The sequence below is a fragment of the Odontesthes bonariensis genome, chromosome 3, assembly GCF_027942865.1.
Source record: "Odontesthes bonariensis isolate fOdoBon6 chromosome 3, fOdoBon6.hap1, whole genome shotgun sequence".
Lineage (NCBI taxonomy): Eukaryota > Metazoa > Chordata > Actinopteri > Atheriniformes > Atherinopsidae > Odontesthes > Odontesthes bonariensis.
In genome coordinates this window covers 38128615-38148319 of record NC_134508.1, presented here as the reverse complement: position 1 = coordinate 38148319, position 19705 = coordinate 38128615, and the positions used below count along the sequence as shown (strand labels likewise).

The 19705-nt window shown below is 42.6% G+C and overlaps 1 protein-coding gene across 2 annotated transcripts in view; it reads right to left on the bottom strand.

Annotated features, from left to right (window-relative positions):
- Positions 1-19260, bottom strand: part of LOC142377540 (DDB1- and CUL4-associated factor 1-like) — a 38442-nt gene extending 19182 nt beyond the window's left edge. The window contains exons 1-19 of one of the 2 annotated variants that reach the window (XM_075461757.1): positions 19092-19260; positions 18667-18787; positions 16797-16993; positions 16637-16713; positions 16398-16471; positions 15228-15341; positions 13454-13591; positions 11759-12370; positions 11218-11319; positions 8713-8871; positions 8258-8437; positions 4884-4993; positions 4632-4731; positions 4336-4505; positions 4020-4144; positions 3827-3903; positions 3222-3386; positions 2884-3039; positions 2125-2751 (exon numbers count right to left, since the gene is read on the bottom strand). In XM_075461757.1, coding sequence (XP_075317872.1) covers positions 2125-2751; positions 2884-3039; positions 3222-3386; positions 3827-3903; positions 4020-4144; positions 4336-4505; positions 4632-4731; positions 4884-4993; positions 8258-8437; positions 8713-8871; positions 11218-11319; positions 11759-12370; positions 13454-13591; positions 15228-15341; positions 16398-16471; positions 16637-16713; positions 16797-16993; positions 18667-18702 — 3219 coding nt within the window. In that variant the 5' untranslated portion in view covers positions 18703-18787; positions 19092-19260. The remainder of the gene's footprint in view (positions 1-2124; positions 2752-2883; positions 3040-3221; positions 3387-3826; positions 3904-4019; positions 4145-4335; positions 4506-4631; positions 4732-4883; positions 4994-8257; positions 8438-8712; positions 8872-11217; positions 11320-11758; positions 12371-13453; positions 13592-15227; positions 15342-16397; positions 16472-16636; positions 16714-16796; positions 16994-18666; positions 18788-19091) is intronic. The other variant, XM_075461758.1, reaches the window with a different exon arrangement.
- Between the last annotated feature and the right edge of the window lie 445 nt (positions 19261-19705).

Sequence of the window (19705 nt, the reverse complement as noted above, 5' to 3'; positions counted from 1 at the left end):
TTTTGACCACCTCGGCGACCTCAGCCCCAGAGATGGGAGGTCCCACGTCCGAGCTCCCCAACTCTGCTTCCTCATCGGAAGGCGTGTCGGTAGGATTGAGGAGGCCCTCGAAGTATTCCCCCCACCGACTCACGACGTCCCTAGTAGAAGTCAGCAGAGCCCCGCCCCCACCATACACGGTGTTGACGGTGCACCGCTTCCCCCCCCTGAGCCGCCGGATGGCGGACCAGAATCTCCTCGAGGCCGTCCGGAAGTCGTTCTCCATGGCCTCCCCGAACTCCTCCCAAGCCCGAGTTTTTGCCTCAGCAACCGCCGAGGCCGCGTTCCGCTTGGCCTGTCGGTACCCATCAGCTGCTTCCAGAGTCCCACTGGCCAAAAAGGCCCGATAGGACTCCTTCTTCAGCTTGACGGCTTCCCTCACCACTGGTGTCCACCAGCGGGTTCGGGGATTGCCGCCACGACAGGCACCGACCACCTTACGGCCACAGCTCCGGTCGGCCGCCTCAACAATGGAGGCACGGAACATGGCCCATTCGGGCTCAATGTCCCCCACCTCCCTCGGGACATGGTTGAAGCTCTGCCGGAGGTGGGAGTTGAAACTCCTCCTTACAGGGGATTCCGCCAGCCGTTCCCAACAGACCCTCACAATACGTTTGGGCCTGCCAGGTCTGACCGGCTTCCTCCCCCACCAGCGGAGCCAACTCACCACCAGGTGGTGATCAGTTGACAGCTCCGCCCCTCTCTTCACCCGAGTGTCCAGGACATACGGCCGCAAGTCAGACGATACAACCACAAAGTCGATCATCGAGCTGCGGCCTAGGGTGTCCTGGTGCCAAGTGCACATATGGACACCCTTATGCCTGAACATGGTGTTCGTTATGGACAGTCCGTGACGAGCACAGAAGTCCAACAACAAAACACCACTCTGATTCAGATCGGGGGGGCCGTTCCTCCCAATCACGCCCCTCCAGGTCTCACTGTCATTGCCCACGTGAGCATTGAAGTCTCCCAGCAGGATGAGGGAGTCTCCCGGAGGAGCACTCTCCAGTGCCTCCTCCAGGGACTCCAAAAAGGGTGGGTACTCTGAACTGCCGTTCGGTGCATAAGCACAAACAACGGTCAGGACCCATCCCCCCACCCTAAGGCGGAGGGAGGCTACCCTCTCGTCTACCGGGGTGAACCCCAATGTACAGGCGCACAGCCGGGGGGCAATAAGTATGCCCACACCTGCTCTACGTTCATGAACAAATGTCCAGTCATTTTCCTTTAAAAAGTCATTAGTATAAATCGGCTTTCATTATTATTTCAGAAATGATGGCAAGCAGGTGCAGGATGCAGGTCCCACGTATCAGAGGTCCTTAAGCCTCGTTTCCACTATGCAGTCCGGTACGGGTCGGTTCAGAACGGTTCGCTTATTTCAGTGTTTCCACTACCACGAAAGCGTACCGGTCCCATGGTACCCGTTACCATTTTTGTAACCCTTCTGCTTGGGGTACCTAGCACACAGGACCGGTTCCAGGCTCTGCTCTCCGTTGTTGGTGAGGAGGCTGTGCAGCAGGAGCTCGATGGCGCTGTGCGAAACGAAAAAGTTTTCCAGCTGATTGGCGCAAAAATGGCAGAGAGTGGTTTCAACCGGACCGCGAGCCAGTGTGGCATTAGGCTGAAGAAGCTTGGAGGTGTTTCGAAATTATGGATTTGTTATTTGTTATTTACGCTTCTGCACGCACTCCGCCCACCCCTGAGGGTCCCCTTTGTACAGTGGGAACGCAAGCTGACCCCAAAGTGACCCGACCCGTACCGTTCTGAACTGACCCGTACCGGACTGCATAGTGGAAACGAGGCTTTAGAAACTTCCTTTGTTGGTTCAGTGATACAATTCCAAAAACATTTATTGTGAAAGTGACTTTGATGAAACTCTGTTCTTTAAAATAAACGCTCACAACTTATTGACATTATATATAAACTAAAAAAAGACTGGATCTTGCGATGTTTATTCCATCTTCAATAACTGTAAGTTATTATGTAGTCATAAACACTGATGATACTTTGTTGTTGATTAATAAAATGAGTCCTCAGCTCTGTAAATAAGTAGTAATACACATAAAACAAAAAGGCATCACTGACCTGTATGAAAGCACCATGGTCAGACTTCTGTTTCAGTGCACGAAGTTTTTTCCCTGAGTTGCAGTGGGCTGCTGGACGTTCTCGTGTGAACAAAATCCGTCCGACAGGATGTGAGGCAGGGTGAGGATGAGTAGGAAGAGTCAGGAGAGCAGAGGTAGATGCAGAGGAGCATGAAGGGTGAGGACTCACGAGGGAGCGGGAGGACGAGGGAGCAGAAGAGGCCGACAGAGGAGAAGTTCCAATATGGCCGGCAATGCGACCTGCGATTCCGCCAGCTAACCGGCACGTCCTGGGTATTGTTGAAGCAGACGGGGGAGGAGTGACACAAGAGGAGGGGGTGCTTGGACAAAGGGAGGCTGCAGGTAAATTTGCCTCTTTAACGAGTGTATTGGCTGTGTCGTGGAGCCCTTTGGCCACAAGGTGGTTCCTGATCAGCATGAGGAGTTCCCTCTCAGCAAATGTGATGCGTGACTGCGCGACCACATTAGCCTTTTGCAGACGAGCAAGCGAGACATCACTGCCCATAAGGAGAGGCTTGCCGGACACTCGCTCGGTCAGCTCGGCAGCATAGCGACAGAAGCGGACATGTTCATTTCGTTTGTCCTGCAGCACGGGCTCCTTCATCAGCTGGGGAGGTAACAAAACAAATAGATGAGCATTTACAGTATGTGTGAAAATCAATTGTCAGTGTATATTGTAATTATTCATAAAAATGTAACATTAGTTCTGCAATGTTTGGACTGAGGATCTTTTGCATACCTGTTGAATGTGGCTGTTGGTGAAGAGCGGCAGCTTGCTGATGATCTGTCTGATGGCAGAGCTGCGGGAAAGCCCGACCAGAGCTTTACAGGCCAGAGCACGAATCAGGTCTGCATCTGTGATGGGCATCTTCACCGAGAGCAGAGACAGAAGCACCTGGAGGGTCCAAGAGGTACAGGCGTATTTCATCTTTAGGGAATTGTTTTCCCCCCCCATCTTATACTCAATAAAGAGGTTGCACACAGCTACATATACAGCGAGGAAAGAGTGAAGGCCTTTTCTTACATTAAATCCCATTTTGCTGCACAAAGACATATATATAGTTTTTCACTGCTTACCTTTATACCGTTATTGTTCTGCACTAGTTGCCACATGTGGGCCAGCACCCTGTTGTGGGGGGTGGGGGGCTGCAGTTGGTGGATGGACTGCCTGAGGGGGGCAACAGCAAAAGCACTAACAGTGTTCAGGCTTTGGTCTGGGGCACATACACAGTTTATTATCACCTGTGACGAAAAGAGGGACAAAAAGGGAATTGATTGGAGTGAAGAAACAACTAGAAAGAATTTGAATGTGACTGTTGCACAAGCTTTGTCATCAAATAGGAAATCCTGAATCTGAATCCTTTACATAAACATTTTCAGCTAATTTTACCATTCACAGTCAGCACATAACAAAAAGTTTTAAAGGAATTTGGTCAAAATTCTGAAGTTCTGAACAGCATAATTTTTCACCAGATAATGGCAAGTCAATGGTTTAGCAGTTATTCAATGCAAAATGGAAACTACAATACAACTATTTCTACAGTCAGTAGAATATATCCACTTAGAATCATGAATTACTCAATTAAATTTTAACACCTTATTATCACTTAGTTGTTGAGATAGCTTAATCTGGAGCAGAGCAGCAGACAAATCACTGTCACTCAATTAACCCATCTGCTTACTTGTAGTGCAGACTTCTGGATCTCAGCATCATTAAGGAACACCTCGCCCTCAGCGACACCCAAAATTATGCTCATCCCTGCAGCAGAGATAAGAGATGATATCCTAAGACTATTGAAATTCCAAAACTATTGAAGTTTGTTTTTTTTTTTGTTTTTTTTATAATTGAAGTAGGAACCAAGAAGTTTTACTGACCCACAGTTGAGACAGGCGACCTGTTTTCATCCAAGACATCCACAGTGTCAGCCAGCACCAACTGGACTTTAGGAACCACTGTCAGAATGGCCAGGATGTCCAAAGCATAGCGCACTGTGTCGCTCCTGAACAGACGGACATACAGAGAGAGGGTTAAAAACAAGTAGGAAGATGGTGATATCAGGGTTGCCGAGTGTCAATATTTACCACACAAAGATGAAAAGGAGCAATCAAAAACGCACAGAAAAGACTACCGATTAACTTTTGTTATCTTGTCAGCTCACATAATCCAACTGATGATGGAAACCCAGATTACCTGCCATAGTAGGTCTTCCAGTCACAGGCTGTGGATATGAGCTGCAGCATTAAAGGAACACAGGACAACTTGTAGAAGACCTCAACTGGCTCCCAGTAGAGTTGAGGAGGTCCACTCTCAATAAGAAACTCCATCATCTCAATTATCTGCTCTCTGGTGTACGAGTAGGCCTGGAAACACGAAGCCAGACAAAGTTCAAGCAGGGTTACATGAAGACACTTTGTATTTATATATCTTAACCAAATATATCATTTCATTGTATACAGAAAACCTGATGAAAAAAATTACATCTATACCTTGTAAAATGGCTGCTTGGGAACAACAGTTCCACTGTCTGATGCATGCAGGGACTGTTTCACCTGTTCAGTCTTCACTGCGAGGTGAGCCTCAAAGTACCTTCAAAAGTAATTGATAATACCGTTAATGCTCAGTGTATCTTATACGGGTGAGTGTAATACACAGCTGTAGGTGTAATCTAATTTAATTCTACTGACTTAAAACATTTGTACACTTCTATTTATCTGTCCATCAGTGCATCATTGCCATACCTGCGCAGCGCCATGCAGGTGTGTTTGGCAGTCTGTCGGCTTGAGAAGACCTGATCATCACTCATTATGGACACTTCGTTCTCTATGTTAAGGATCTCCAGAGTACTGATCTGCAGGGACAGATGAAGACTGATTAAAGATTTCAAACTGAGACATTTACAGCTTGCATGATAACTACACAGCTTTATATTTTCTTTCTTTCTCTTATTTTTCTTTTTAAGTAAAGAACATTTCAGAGATATACGTTTTCCAAACTGCTTCAAATTCATATTCCCATGGCCTCAGCAAAAGTGTTTCTTTCCATCACAAAAATCCAGTAAAGATCATACCAGTTCCCTTGGATTTCTTCTGTCAACATGATTCTTGCTGTGATTTGTATATCAGTCTATTATTATTTGAAACCTTGCTGTATTAAAGCAGTTTAAGGTAAACACAAGAAACTTGTGCTAAAGAAAAAATGGACCAGACTCAGAGAATAATTCCTTATACTCTATACCCTACATAGATCAGTGAGCAGTGCTGACCAACATGTCATTGGGGTCATCAGGTGGGAACTTCCTGTCATCAGTGTTTCGACACCTCCAGGAGGCTAGACAATGATCACCGGCGTCCCAGAGTCACTCCTCTAATGTCAGCCATCACTGCTCCTCACACCACAACCACCATCTTTTTTTTAAAAAAAATTTTTTTTCAACCACAAGCTACCCCAGCCTCTCACCAACTGCACACCAGTCACAGCGGGGTGGGGATACAAACCCTGATTCGGGTAGGGGGTAGAAATAGAAGAGGTAAAGATAAGTAGGAATGGGATTCAAACCCTGGTTTGGGTAGGGAGTAATGAAAGTATAGAGGGTGCCAGAAGTGGAGGCAGGACAAGACACACTAGCAGATTCAGCAGACTAGCTCACCTAAACAGTCCTACAATCACTAAAAATGCCAGAAAAAACAAAGCCATACAAGCCAACTCACCTAAAATGTCCGCCTGGTTTCAAAAGGCTCACATGGGCCACACCCTCCACTTAAATATCCTGAAATTTCTTCTTGTGAAACTTGTCCTCACCTGTCGCTGTTGTTCTGATCAGCTGTCCATTCTGTCTTTTAAACTCCTCACGTCACGCCACGCCCAGGTCCGACCCGCGTCAATTGCTTTCAAACTCGTCAAAAAGACTAGGGTCCGACGCGGGTCGAAAGGCGAGTCGAGTTGACACGGCAGCCCAGGTCGTCAGTGTGAACGCAACAGCGGACACGCTAAATTCGCGGATTAAACGCGCGTTATTCCTCAGTGTGAAAGGGGCTATAGACTTATTCTACTCCTAGACCACAAGACTATATCAGGCCTTAGATTTGTAGAGGCTATTTCCTGGGGAACAACAAGCTTATTTCCCAAATCTACCTGCATCTCCCAATCACAAGCATCCTCCAAGCTGCCTTGCCTCCTTATTGTCTTTTTAACCCCCCCCCCCCGAACAAACTGAATTGCCACCCTCTTCACCTTAGACCCTCCTAAGTTTACCTGCCTTCGTTTATCTTCAATACTTGCAGCTAAGCTTCTTAATACTTGGTCATGTCGCCATGTATACCGGCCTTGTGACGGACTAACCTTACAACCTGACAAAATATGCCTTAAAGTTGCAGTACCTGAACATAACAAACATAAAGGGTCTCCATTTACCCAGAGTTTTAGGTTCTGGGGAGTTGGCAACACATCATATGTTGCCACTATCAAAAATCTAATACTCGTTTCCTCCATACTCCACAGCTCTTTCCAACTAAGCTTTTTCTTCTCTACACCTTCCCAATTCAACCACCGTCCCTGCTTAGCCTGAGTCACTGCCTTTGCACCCCTTAACATTTCCTCCTGTCTACAAACCTGCTCATCAACTAGCTTTCTCTTCTCCTTGGGACCTACTCTACTCCACACTGGTTTGCCTGGGCCAAGCCCCAAGCCTCCCCGGCCTATTTGCACATTGCCCACAATCTCTGCATTTCTAAGAGTTGCTTCTGCCTCCTGAGGTGCCGTTCTTGGATTCCACTTGCTCCCCTTGGTTGGGTTTGGAACCACCTTACTAACTACCACATCTTTACTCCCAGCTAACAGGAGCTCTGTCCTAACTTTAGAACATTTAAACTCCTCTACTAGACTAGATACTGGGAGCTGGAGTATGCCTTTCCCATACAGTGCCACAGTACTTAAGCATCTAGGAACACCTAGCCACTTCCTAATATAAAAACTAACTAATTTTTCCATTTTTTTCTGCAACATATAATGGAATCTCATACACAGACAGTGGCCACATCAACCTAGGAAACAATCCAAACTGCAGACACCACAGCTTCAACTTTCCTGGAAGCTCTGATTTATCTATTCTATCCAGTCCCTCAGCAACATCTTTCCGAAACTGCACTGCACTCTCCATCATTCCTGTCTGCCTGGTACCACCTGCCTAAACTCTTTACTGCTTTTTCCCAAATTATTGGAATGTTTTCTTCATCTATTACAAACTTTCTATCACTTAATTTCCCTCTACTTATTGAGATACTTCTAGACTTAGTAGGTTTGATTTTCATACCAGCCCACTTTAGATTTTTGTTAAGTCTCTCAAGTATTCTCTTCATACATGGCACTGTTGTAGTCACCGACGTCATATCATCCATGTATGCTCTAATTGGTGTAAGGCGCATGCCATCTTGACGTCTCTCTCCACCTACAACCCACTTGGAAGCTCTAATAATTATCTCCATGGCCATTGTAAATGCTAATGGGGAGATCGTACACCCTGCCATAATGCCTATTTCTAGCCTCTGCCAACCTGTTGTGAAACCTGCTGTACTGAGGCACAGTCTAATATCCTGAAAATATGCTCCCACTAAGTTAACAACTACTACGGGCACTCTAAAATACTCAAACGCTTTCCAAATAAGGCTATGTGGCACTGAACCAAATGCATTTGCTAGATCCAGAAATATAACATGCAAGTCTTAATTCTCAATCTTGACTGTCTGAATCTGATGCCAAATCATGCTAGTGTGCTCTAAACACCCTGCGAAACCTGGTATTCCTTCCTTCTGCACAGTAGTATCTATTAAGCTATTCTTTTCTAAATAACTAGCTAATCTCTGTGCAACTAAACTAAAGAAAATCTTCCCCTCTACATTTAGGAGAGAGATCATCCGGAACTGATCATCAACTCATCAGGTCCGAGGACTCTTTCTCCTTTGGAAGAAGAATGACTCCTGCCCTACGCCATGCTCTAGGCATAACCTGTTTCTCCCAAACAATTCTTAATTGCCTCCACAAAAACTTCAGGATATCAGGTGTATTAAAGCTGTATCAGCTGTATTAAAGCAACAGAAGACGTATGACCACCACTAACCAGATTGACTAGTCTGCGCAGGCCATCCTGTTCATCAAAGAGCTGCAACACCGCTCTGAATGAAAATGAAATGGAGAAAAACATGGTGGCATGGCAGACGCCTGAAGCATGGGACGACTCCAACAACCACAGGGCATAGGACACCATGTCTGACAGCACACCGTCTGGGAGCATGCACACCTGTAAGCGCACACACAGCAGAAACACGGAATGAGACAGTACACTTCTGAACTCAAGTTTGTGCTGATGGGTTTCACTGCACCAAGGGTGATGCAAGTACTCCACTGCTTTATCATAAACTGCTACAAAGTCTTAATATTCAATGAAATTAATCAATCAAATAAACCTGAAATTCCTGAAAGCTTAACAGTTCACCTTTAAACATTTTTAAAACCTTAAAATCTGCCTAAATTTGCCTGTGTACATACATATGTTTGTGTGCATATCAACTTTACCCTCTCCATTGCGTCTTGGTTGTAGGCCAGGTAGTAGAGGCAGAGGGAAACTCCTGTTGCTGCCATAGAAGGCCTTGGGATCTCCAGAAGTTCCTGCACTCCTCCATGGGTAATGAACTCTGCAGCAAACTTCTTGTGAAGGAGCAGTGAGGCTAGATACTGAATAAAAGAGATGGATTAACAGGTCAAATGTTTCATTCATTACATTAATATCATCGATCCTTTTAGAGAAACAAATCAGTTCATTTGCAATTGCGCAGGCGATTCATGTAAATTACTTTTTTTCTGACAGTGACTGTGAACAAGTACCAGAAAAGATGCAATATGTGTATCTATTTACCTGTGCCTGGGTAGCATACTACTCTAATGACACCGGTGCATGACACACTGACATAACATAACATTTTAAAACAAAGCAAAGCTGCTTGAAGTAATTTAGAAAATAATATTATATAGTTTGTTATGGAAAGCTGCTCCGGTTCCACTGTAAATGTGCTCTTAGCATGAAGATTAACATCACTTTACGATTTAAATAACTAATATACAACACACATGAACATACATTACATACCACTTCACATGTCAGAGTTTTTGACACCCTAAACATCTGGACATCCCTCAAAAGAAACTGTTCTCATGCAGTCTTAGTTGTCCAAAGACAGTTTCACAGGTCAACTTTTTCATCAGAATAGGACAAATCCCACTTTTCTTCCATCACCTCTGTAGAGCCACTGCAGGCTGACCTGACCTTGGCTTTGAGCTGTGCCTGTGCATTAACTTTCGAGTCATTTTACATGTAAATACAGCCAAAATAATGAAGGAACCATTTAGTGATCGCCACATACACATGAACTCCAAAGCTCAGATTGTGAATATACATCACTTTGAAAAGTGCAAACTGTCAGTGTAAACGTCACTAACAAGGAGGGACTTCGTGGTGTGTTTAAGGTACACTTTGTAGAAAGATATCTGTCATGTTGCCATTTGTCTTACCAGAATCCAGTACTATTGATCAAATGAAATACAGTACTTAAATAGAATGGCAACAGAAATTTCACATCTTTTTCATTCATGATTTTATAAAAAGCATTGTGTTTTTGTCATCGCTTCCCAGCCATATTCAATCATAACTCCTAGTAAGATATTCCATCAATTAACTATGTAATGATTAACCATGCAAATTAAATCTAATAATAGATTTTATTGCATATAAATCTATATTAGCTGAATTATATTAGCTGAATTAGATGAATCATCAAACAATTTATTTACATGTCAAATTGAAAAAAAAATGCAAAGAGATGAATAGTTTGAATGAGTTCTAGACGAGCTGGTTAATTTAACCTTTAAGGAGCTTAACAGAACCCCACCCGCAAAGGCTCACATTATCTTTCACACACAGACACCTTTTTTTCTGTGGGGATGGGCTGGATGCCTGAATAACAGCACAACATTTGGCTGGTCATCGTGTTACTATGATGTTATTGGCTAGAATTACGTCTTCTTATCAGTGTGCTGCTAGTCATTCTGAAAATTATTTCATGACCAAACAAATATTAAGCCTCAAAGTCATAAACTTTTATCCTATTTGTCTCCAAGTATTCACCATCAAATGTGCTTCAAAATGAACATTAACACTACGTGCCAACTCATAGTCGCTTTAAAGTATTCCCAGACTGTCCCTGTGCCCAAATTAAATCCTGGGGTTCAGTGGTTAGAGTGGGTCGTCCAATAACCGCAAGGCTGGCGGTTTGATTCCCACTCTCGCCAGTCAAAGACAGCCGAGGTGCCCTTGAGCAAGGCACCGTACCCCATGCTCCCCGAGCGCTGTAAATGGCTGCCCACCACTCCAGTATATGGCATCTGTCTCCATGAGTGTGTGACCCTGTGCATGAGCATGTTTGTGTTCAGCACGTGCTAACCTGGATGGGTTAAATGCGGAGGAGAAATTTTGTGTATTTCTACATGACAATAAATCTAATCTTAATTTTAATCTTAATAACCACATCTTACAAGATCACCATTCAAGTAATTTAAAGACAGCGTCTGTGCAATTAATTCAGCTAAACTTATATATTCAATGATCTATCAGAGAGAGAGTTAGAAACATCAGAATGTCTTAAACTTTTTTTTTTTTACATAATGAACAAGGTCATAGCGTCAGACATATTTCAGTTAATAGCTCAACTCCACTCCTGTACACGTACAGGGACAAGAACGGTGGTCCAATTAAATGGACGAGTTGACTGTAACTGTATCTCATCTCAACGCGTATGTAACCGTGCTGACTTATTCAGAGGATGCATGCACATTTATTTTAAAAATTAAACCGCTTGAACTGGCTATTTTTTTGTAAAATTGGTATAGGTTAAACCATCTTCCAGGCTATGATCATATAACTGGACCGCAGGCTCATTAAACAGATTTATGCACACTAATTTACAAATACAAACACCAAACCATCGGAATTGATGTGCTGTTTTGGTGAATTTTGTCCAATCTTACCAGGAGGGCATCAAAGGTGAGCTGGACGTTCTTGGTCTTCCTGAGGTCTATGTAGTTCATCAGTAACGACCGGGTATCTAGTTTCATGAAGACAGCAAGCAACTAAAGAAAAGGGAAAACATTTTCTTTGGTATGTTTCATTTGATAAACAAAGTGTTTTTAAAGAACAGGATTAGAAAAAGGTTTGACAGAAGCCATTTCAACTGATTTTGTTGAACAATCTTTGATTCAGTTTTGAGGAGATATAGCTTTTAGTTTCTCCAGAGGGAGCCGTGTGAGTAAGAACTGTGTGAGTAATGCAAATTAAATCTGGGTTGGCTGAAATTTGAAAAGAAGTGGCAATCGCCATCACCCATTCCTAAAATAACACATCCCAATCTTAGCCCAGTATCAAAATCATTATGTTTTTGTTCCATCTTGGTGGTGAAGCTACACCGTGTGAAATGAAGGCGATAGGTTTAGACGAGGAAGTAGGATGTTTATCCAATCGCATGAATCATTGTTGTTGTTTGAGGTCACATTCACGGATTAGGACTCTCACCTCCTGGTAATCTCCGAGTGGCGTCAGGTACTGCAGGATGAGCCTCTGCTCCATGGCTGGGCTCAGCGGAGAAAGGCAGTAGTCAGAGCCAATCACCATGGAGCTCATCTCAGACCAGGATGAGCTATTGGTCGGCTGCTCGCTTGCATCTGCTCTCTTCGCCTCCTCCTCACTACTGCTGGAAGAAGTAGTAAAGTTGAGCTTCTGCTTGACCTTCCTCCCGTTCTCTCTTACGGCCTGTCTCTTTACTCCTCCTCCCTGACAGTCTTCTATCTCCTTGGTGGCAGGGTCTGAGCTCGCCTGGTAAATAATGTCTGGAAGGAGTCGGGAGGAGCCGCTGCTACAGCCACCATTTTTCGGGGCTGAGCAGAGCAGGGCTGGAGCTTTGGCGTTTGACACCAACCTGCTGCTCTCTCCGTCTCCGTCTCTTTCTTTTCTCTCCTCCTCTTCCCCCGCATCAGTCATGTTTTGGTGGTCTGTTGCGATATTTGAGGCTTTGGCGGTTTCATCCTGAGCATCTTGAGGTAGATTCTGGGGGATCTGGGTGGGACTTGAATTACTGGTAGCCTCCGTGGTTTGCAGCTCATGGAGACGCTTAATCATGATTGGCACCTGTTGGTACAGAAGAAACAAGCAAATTTGGGAAATCCAGCTGAGAACAGAACGTCTTCAAATGGTTTGTTTTGGGGTTTTTTTAAAAACAGAAAAATATCAAGTAACAGGGAATGAAAAAAGAAAAATATAGGAATCTCTCAAATATTCCTGTGGGGTTATTGAAAATTGACTAAATTAAAGCTGCAGTCTGCAACTCTTTTTCAATCATAATGCCTGGAACTGTCCGGGGATTCTGAAAGTAGTACATTAAATACCCCAATACAAAAAAAAAATGAGTTCTCTAGGTCCCCTATATGTCCCGCTAGGTCCCTCCAAAGCCAGCAGGTTTGTTTACAAAATTGCAGACCGGACCGGTAAAAGGTAACCAATCAGGTTTACGAGCTGGGCTCTGCTGCCTGTCAATCACCGATTGTGCACGCGCGATACAAGGTAGGCTCGTCCCCACGCTTATTTATCTGGACTATTGAACTTCATTACGGGCTAGTCTACTTACTGTGTCTTCCATGATCGCAAATGACAGGTGAGTTGATGAATGAGGAGTCGTGTAGGCGCATCTGGCGTGCACGTCTACGTGCACGAGTTCTCATGTGTTTTGAAGGGGCGGGACAGGAAGTTGAATAACTTTTTATTTTTCGGTTAAAAAATAAGCATTTCTTGCATTTTGCGACTACGGAGGTCACCGTTTTCAACTTCAAGCGTTCTGATAGATCATGTAAACTCTTAAAATGCCAAAAAGTAGGACTTTACGTATGACAACAACAAATCTTGCAGACTGCAGCTTTAAGAACGCCCTTGTGTCACTGAAGAATAATTTAACTCCAGGAATGGTATTAGTTCTCAAAGAGATCATTGAAATCCTAAAACCTGCACTCCAATGGAAGAAAAAATAAAAAATAAAAATACATGAGCTGTTTAGTGACAGATGTTTTAACACTTATTCTGCACACAAATCTCCACCTGTAGCACTCATCATCCAGCCGATCAATGCACTCAAACTGATTGAGAATTGTTGAAAAAAATCTTAACTGATGTGTGCCCTACCCAACTTCTATCATAACTGCAGATGTATGAAAGACCCACCAGTTGAGCGTTCTGCTCTCTGTAGTTGGCCGCCACTTCCTGGTTGCTCATGGCTCTAGCCAGCAGGCCTGTGGCGTAAACGCACAACGGTCGCTCAGCTTCACGGGCCCAGCTGAACAACTTCTCTACCAGACCTTCCTGTCGCACACAAGACACACAGCCACTCATTCATTGGTTAACAAAGAGGAAACAAAACAGACTTACAAAAGATTATTGTTTTGGTCCAATGAGCCGAGTGCAACAAGCTTTTTTGGAAAAATTAGCCACCAATCGTCCATCTATGACAGAGGTGAACAGACATTTTCTGTCTACGGTCGATGGCATTCTTAAGAAATCAGGCAGCCAATAGCTGTTGTATGATGCCAATTTAGCACAAGGGAATGCATGCCTGCTTGTACATGCCAGTATTAAGGTAAGCCTGTTGTTTAGTTAGGTCTTGATTGTTTTTTTTTTTAAACATTTTTTTATTTAGTCATTTATTATTTTTATTATTATTATTATTAGTTAGTAGTTAGCCTGGGAATTCCCATGCTGCTTTGCGCGCGATTTCATTCTCACTGCAAAGTCAGCCTGGAAACTACCGCCCTTATTTTTGCCTGAGTTTGGGAACCAATCACAGAACGGGGGGGGGTGCAGCAAGACGATGACGACGTCTATGCGCTACACCGAAGCTTGTAGAGTGTTAATCCAACATGGCAGCGGACACAACGTTACCGTTCGATGCAGCCTTAGAAAGTGTTTTAAGTAGCTTAGAGCGCAAGTTTACTTTTATTTTACTTTTTTTCCTTCTTCTTCCTAGTCAAATTTCTGTCGTCATCTGGTATAAGTGATACAATTGGCTATGAATCGTGCGCAAAGCAGAATGGGAAGAACCAGACGCCATTTGATAGACATTCGTAGCGCCCAATAAACGACTCTAGGCATTCGTAAACCACGCCTCAAATACGAGAAAATGCACACCTAGTTCCCAGACCACCATCTCATCGAGATTGTGGACGCGTCAGTAGTATTTTTATTAGAATTGGTATTATCATTGTTGTTAATATACAATCATTGTAAATATTAATAATTTTTTGAGCTACTTCACTAATTTGAATTTCCCCCATTGGGGGATGAATAAAGTAGTTTTCTATTCTATTCTATTCTATTTAATGTGTAAAGCTAAGTGCACAAGTATACAAAGTTAAATTCATGGTGTGAGCGACTTCCTTCCATTCGGCAACAATATAACAGTGACTGGCTATTTCTTGTGAGATTTCACTCCAACAACACTCCATTTAACAATCAAATATGCTAACTTGACAGTTAAATGAAACATAAATTATGCAGCATTGACAAAAATAGCTACACCTAGCAGCACCTACAACCACTTTCGACTGGGTATCACCAGTTAATGTAACCACATCCTGATGTGTAACTTCAGCAGTATGGCAGTTTGTGTGGCACAATGGGCAGTTCTGTCTAGGTTTCTACAGTAAGTACACCGTGCTTCCCACTATGTGCCTTATTCATCTTATTTTTTAATTTTTTTTATCTAATCTACCTCTAGACTCCAGACAAAGTGGAAATTAAAGTCTTTTCAGCTGAAGTCATAGACCAAAAGTGAGATGATATCAGCTTGTTTTATGCTCTATATGGAGCTATCGGTATGCACTTTGCAGCAAATTGGTGTTTTTAAACATTGTGTCCAAGCTGTTCAACAAAAGACTATGGTATGTTTAAATATTGGAAACACAGGTGAGTTAAGGACTTTCTAATAAATATTCAGTTTTACCTTTTCTTCAAACACAATAGCTGCATCCAGGCCCGGCATGATGTTCTGAAGGAGGCGGCATGCCGCTGTGTTGAGGCTCAGCTCTCTACTGCTCATTATATACGAGTCCAAAAGCTGCAAAACATATGCATAAATGAATGAAAGCTGCTCTCTCGTAATTTCAGCTTCCTTTATTCAGTCATACAACTAAATATAGATATTCAACAGTTACATTATTGCTGATTATTTTGAAGCTTTACTTATAAAAAATAAAAACTGTGAGATAGTCGAGCAACTTTCACGAGTCTCATCTCTTAAATGTGAATAGAGCTGATAGAAGTGTCATGTAATGGAAGAGCAGCATACTGAGAACTGAGATCACCATTTATTTTCTTCTCTAGTAAATATCTTAAATTCACATTCTGAATAATTGTGCTTCTTTGTTGCCTTTATTGTCACGTCTATTTTGTTGCGGCCAAAACAATGTTTTTATACGCTAATGACTAATTTGGGGAGTGTCTTCACCCCATTCATGGATGAAAATGGGAGTGGAAATCAGGTTTGTGCACAAGTGCTATTTGACAGTGGAGGAAAAGTATAAATGAGAACCATACATACACACTAGAATTATAAATGTGAAAAAACAGTTTTTGTTATAACACTATACAGATTATGAATCTGGTCCCTGGACTCTAAAAGACCTTTGAAGGCTCCCTGTGTTATGTGGCACCAAACTAACAAATCTTCCAGTCCTGTAAGTTGTGCGCTGTGGCAACTGTGGCTAAAGCTCATTCTATTACATGTCCCAACACGCTGATGTTGGTTCATGGTTTGTCTCTTCACAACAAGCTTTTAAGTCAGAGATGCTCGGATTTCGTCACCCAGCCAACAATCAAGTCTTTTCAACTGTCCATTTCTCCCACATCAAACACACTGACTGCTTGAACCAACTGTTGATCTTGTATGTTACAAACCTTGAAACATCACGTGTTACTGTTAGGAATAAATATGAATAACTTAATCTGTGAGTGGCTGTTGTGCTTTGCATCTGTGTTTGCAACTGTAGGAGGCTGTATGATTTAAATTGATTTGGACAAAGGAATTGTCTAACAAACTTTAATAGACACACCTCAAAACTACACTGCACTGTTAAAAGAAATTTAAATAAAAATTTTAAAAATCTGTTGTTACCGCATTAGTGAAGTCATCATTCATAAAAAGCATCTTCAGCAGCTGTCCCAGCATACACTCTGGGTCCGCCCGTCCTGCAAAATTAAACAGAAACCAGAAACTTTACAACATGTCACAACTTTTAATGGACTGAGTTGATTTCATGTAATCTTGTGTGGCCGAATCATTTTGTCTTGTGAGGTTTACCAAAGTTAATACAAAACTACTAAAAGTTTCTACACGTGTAAACAGATAGTCACCTGGATGACGGTCATCAAACGGATCAGGGTCTGCTTTGTAATATTCTCCTGTCTCCCGTTCAATCAGCTCAGATATTCTGCAGCAAACACAGAGGTGCGACACCGTCAACTCTTAAACAAGCATAGAGAGGCACAGATAAACAAAAAGAGAGGGTCTGACTTGGTCAGGATTGGCACCAGTTGGTCTGGGGCCCCCCGCTGCGCTTCTTCCCACTGGTCCAGCAGAGTGGCAAGATCCGCCTTGGCATCCACAGTCATGGCAACCGCCATGGCAGCCGACAGTGCAGCTGAAAACGCAGACGACAGGAGCGCAGACACGCTGGCCGACGGCTCTTCTTCAGGAGAGGACATCGCTGCCTAGAAGACAGAAGGAGCAGTGTAAGATGATGAAACAAATGCAGTTCAGGTCAATCTAAAAAGCAGTGGACTACAAACTTTAAATGTGGAACAATCATAGACGCATGAGATGGACATAGCCATGGACATGGGAAAGACCTTACTGAGATGACGAACAAGACAAAAGTACGATCATTTTCCCACAAACATCTTCACAATCACACGTCTGTCATGCAACCAGGTGAGTATACCCCTTGTGGCCATTTGAGAGATTGCAACGGAGGCAACGTTCCTAACTCAAACACGCTATGGTACCAAAAAAACTGAACCATGTTTTCTAATGAAGTATCTATGTTTAGATTACAGATGTTCATAAGAAAATTATCATTTGGAGTTTTCTGTGATTTATGTGAATTTGAACAAAATCAACTTTTCAGGTTGTGCTACAATGTGTGTTGGCAACCAGAGTTGCCAACAGCCCAACGACAAAACTAAAGACTTTTCTTAAAAAGTCTTTACAACTTTTATCATTATAAATCCTCCTACAACCTTTTGTGAAGAAACTGAATGTGTTGCTTTATAAAAAAATGAAGCTATCCAACAACAGCTGTGGAACCATTCAGATCTTTTGCATAGAACTGGCACATCTGTTGCTATATAGTCTTCCTAGTATAAAAATATTCTTCACATAATTGACCTAAACTAAGTACAACTGTTCAGTCCAGAGGTTCCCAACCGTAGGGTGGGACACATCTAAAGGGTCACAAGATAAACAAATGGGGGTCTGCGAAGACTAATTAGGGTTTAAAATAAAAACTGCTGCTGCACAGACTTGTATTCATGGTTCTCTCTTTTTATTTAAAAAAAAATGTCAATTTTGTTCCACTCACAGACATCTGAAGGGGTCACAAGGCATAACAGTTGGGGTCTCTTGCTTGAAATTGAACAATTTATCGAATTTGATAAAGTTTTACACGTAAGATCCAAGTCTTTTATGTAACAAAACAGATACATAAAGAGGAGGAAAAAGTTAAATAGCACCAACTTGAAGTGAAGAAGAGTATGTGGTGAAAAGCAACATGGGGCTGCATTGAAATTCAGTTCAGTCAGTAAATGTTTCAATAATCTACTAATAAGTTGATTAACCCTTAAATTAAACTGTTTCCACCTTCCTGAAAGCACAGTTTGGCTTCGGGAAACAATGACAGGCATTTTGTCCACCATTTCCAGATATTTTTTTATAAAAACACTCCGTGCTAGCATTGTGCAGGTTAACTGATTGTGGTGAAATTATTTGGCAGGTAATTTGATCATTACTGTTGTCAAAAGACACTATAAATCATGTGGCTTTAAGTTTTCAAACTTCTGAATAAACAACCCAAAAAAAAGTGGGAAAGTCCTGCTACAAAGTTGTGATCCCTGAAGGTCTAATAAATAAGGCAAAATATGCGGGATGGAGCCCTAAAAAGCAGCTAAGCTGAGACAAACAAGTAAAGGTATTTCAAGTTTTCTTTAACAACAGTACTTTAGTAAATGTACTTTTCCTCTTTGGCATTTCCTACACTTCCACTTTGATTGAAAAAATAAATAAAAAATACTTGTAGGAAACTGAGGTAAGACGAGAGATTCCTTCTAACGAAACTCTTTGAAATTACCACATCCTTGGTTGCTAACTTTTGCTATCTAATACTCACCATCAGCTGCTGTGCGAGTGAGGTTCGACGAGACATCTCCGCAGGCTGTTTCAGGGGCCGTCAGAGATTGTGACAGTTGAAAACACCCCCGTGATGCCCTGAATCCGCACCAACAGGTGGCCTGTAGTCAGGACAGCTGGTTCATCAGCCGCCACTCCAGGGGACACTTTCCTAGTCTGTGGCTGAGCTCAGCTAACAGTTAGCAGACTTAGCTAACGCGACTAAATTCATCGTGCTTCCATCAAATTATCTACATAAGTACTTCCCCTCCTCCTTCTTGATAAAGTTACGATAAACTTAGCTCGCACAGCTTGCCTTAGAGCTCAGTGGGGAGTGAATTCCACAGCAGCAGCATGTTGACAGTCAGGTGCCTCATGTAAATGCTTCAGCTAGCAAGTTTATTTAATGTTTTCAACGTTACTCACCTCTGAGTACGCGTCCTCTGGGTTGAGCTGCGCGGTTCAATTAGTCCTTTTTCCAGAAAACTCTCCAATTTTGACCGAAATTATAAAGGAAACGATGCTGACAATAAACGTTTAAGGTGTAAAAAGTTTCACGTTTATTTTCAAACTTCTCCCGGCGGCCGTACGTTACGTCACCAAACGGCAGTCGATATTGGATGATGAAAGAAGGCGCAACTCCTCATGGGTAATGCAGTTAATTTAGTCCAAATTAGACTCGTTTTATATGACAATGAATTGGTGTCAGGTTAATCGGTTTAAAAAAAAATAAGATTAACGAGGGCGTAATATTAGGATTAAAAAAAATGTATCAAAGCTACCAGTTCATGAGAATAACACTGGTTCTTCACAACTTTGTTGTATTTAGAAAATATATATATTTTTAAAGTCATATTTGATGCTAGCAACACACTCAAAAAGAAACGTTTGAAGGGAGGTAAAGATAGAGAAGAGTTGACAGAATATACAAGTAACACTGTTCTGGAGGATTGTAGAATCAAAAGAATAATTGATGACAAGTGTCAGGATCGGATACACGGAGGAGAATCCACTGAAGGCTTAGTTTTTTCAAGCAATGA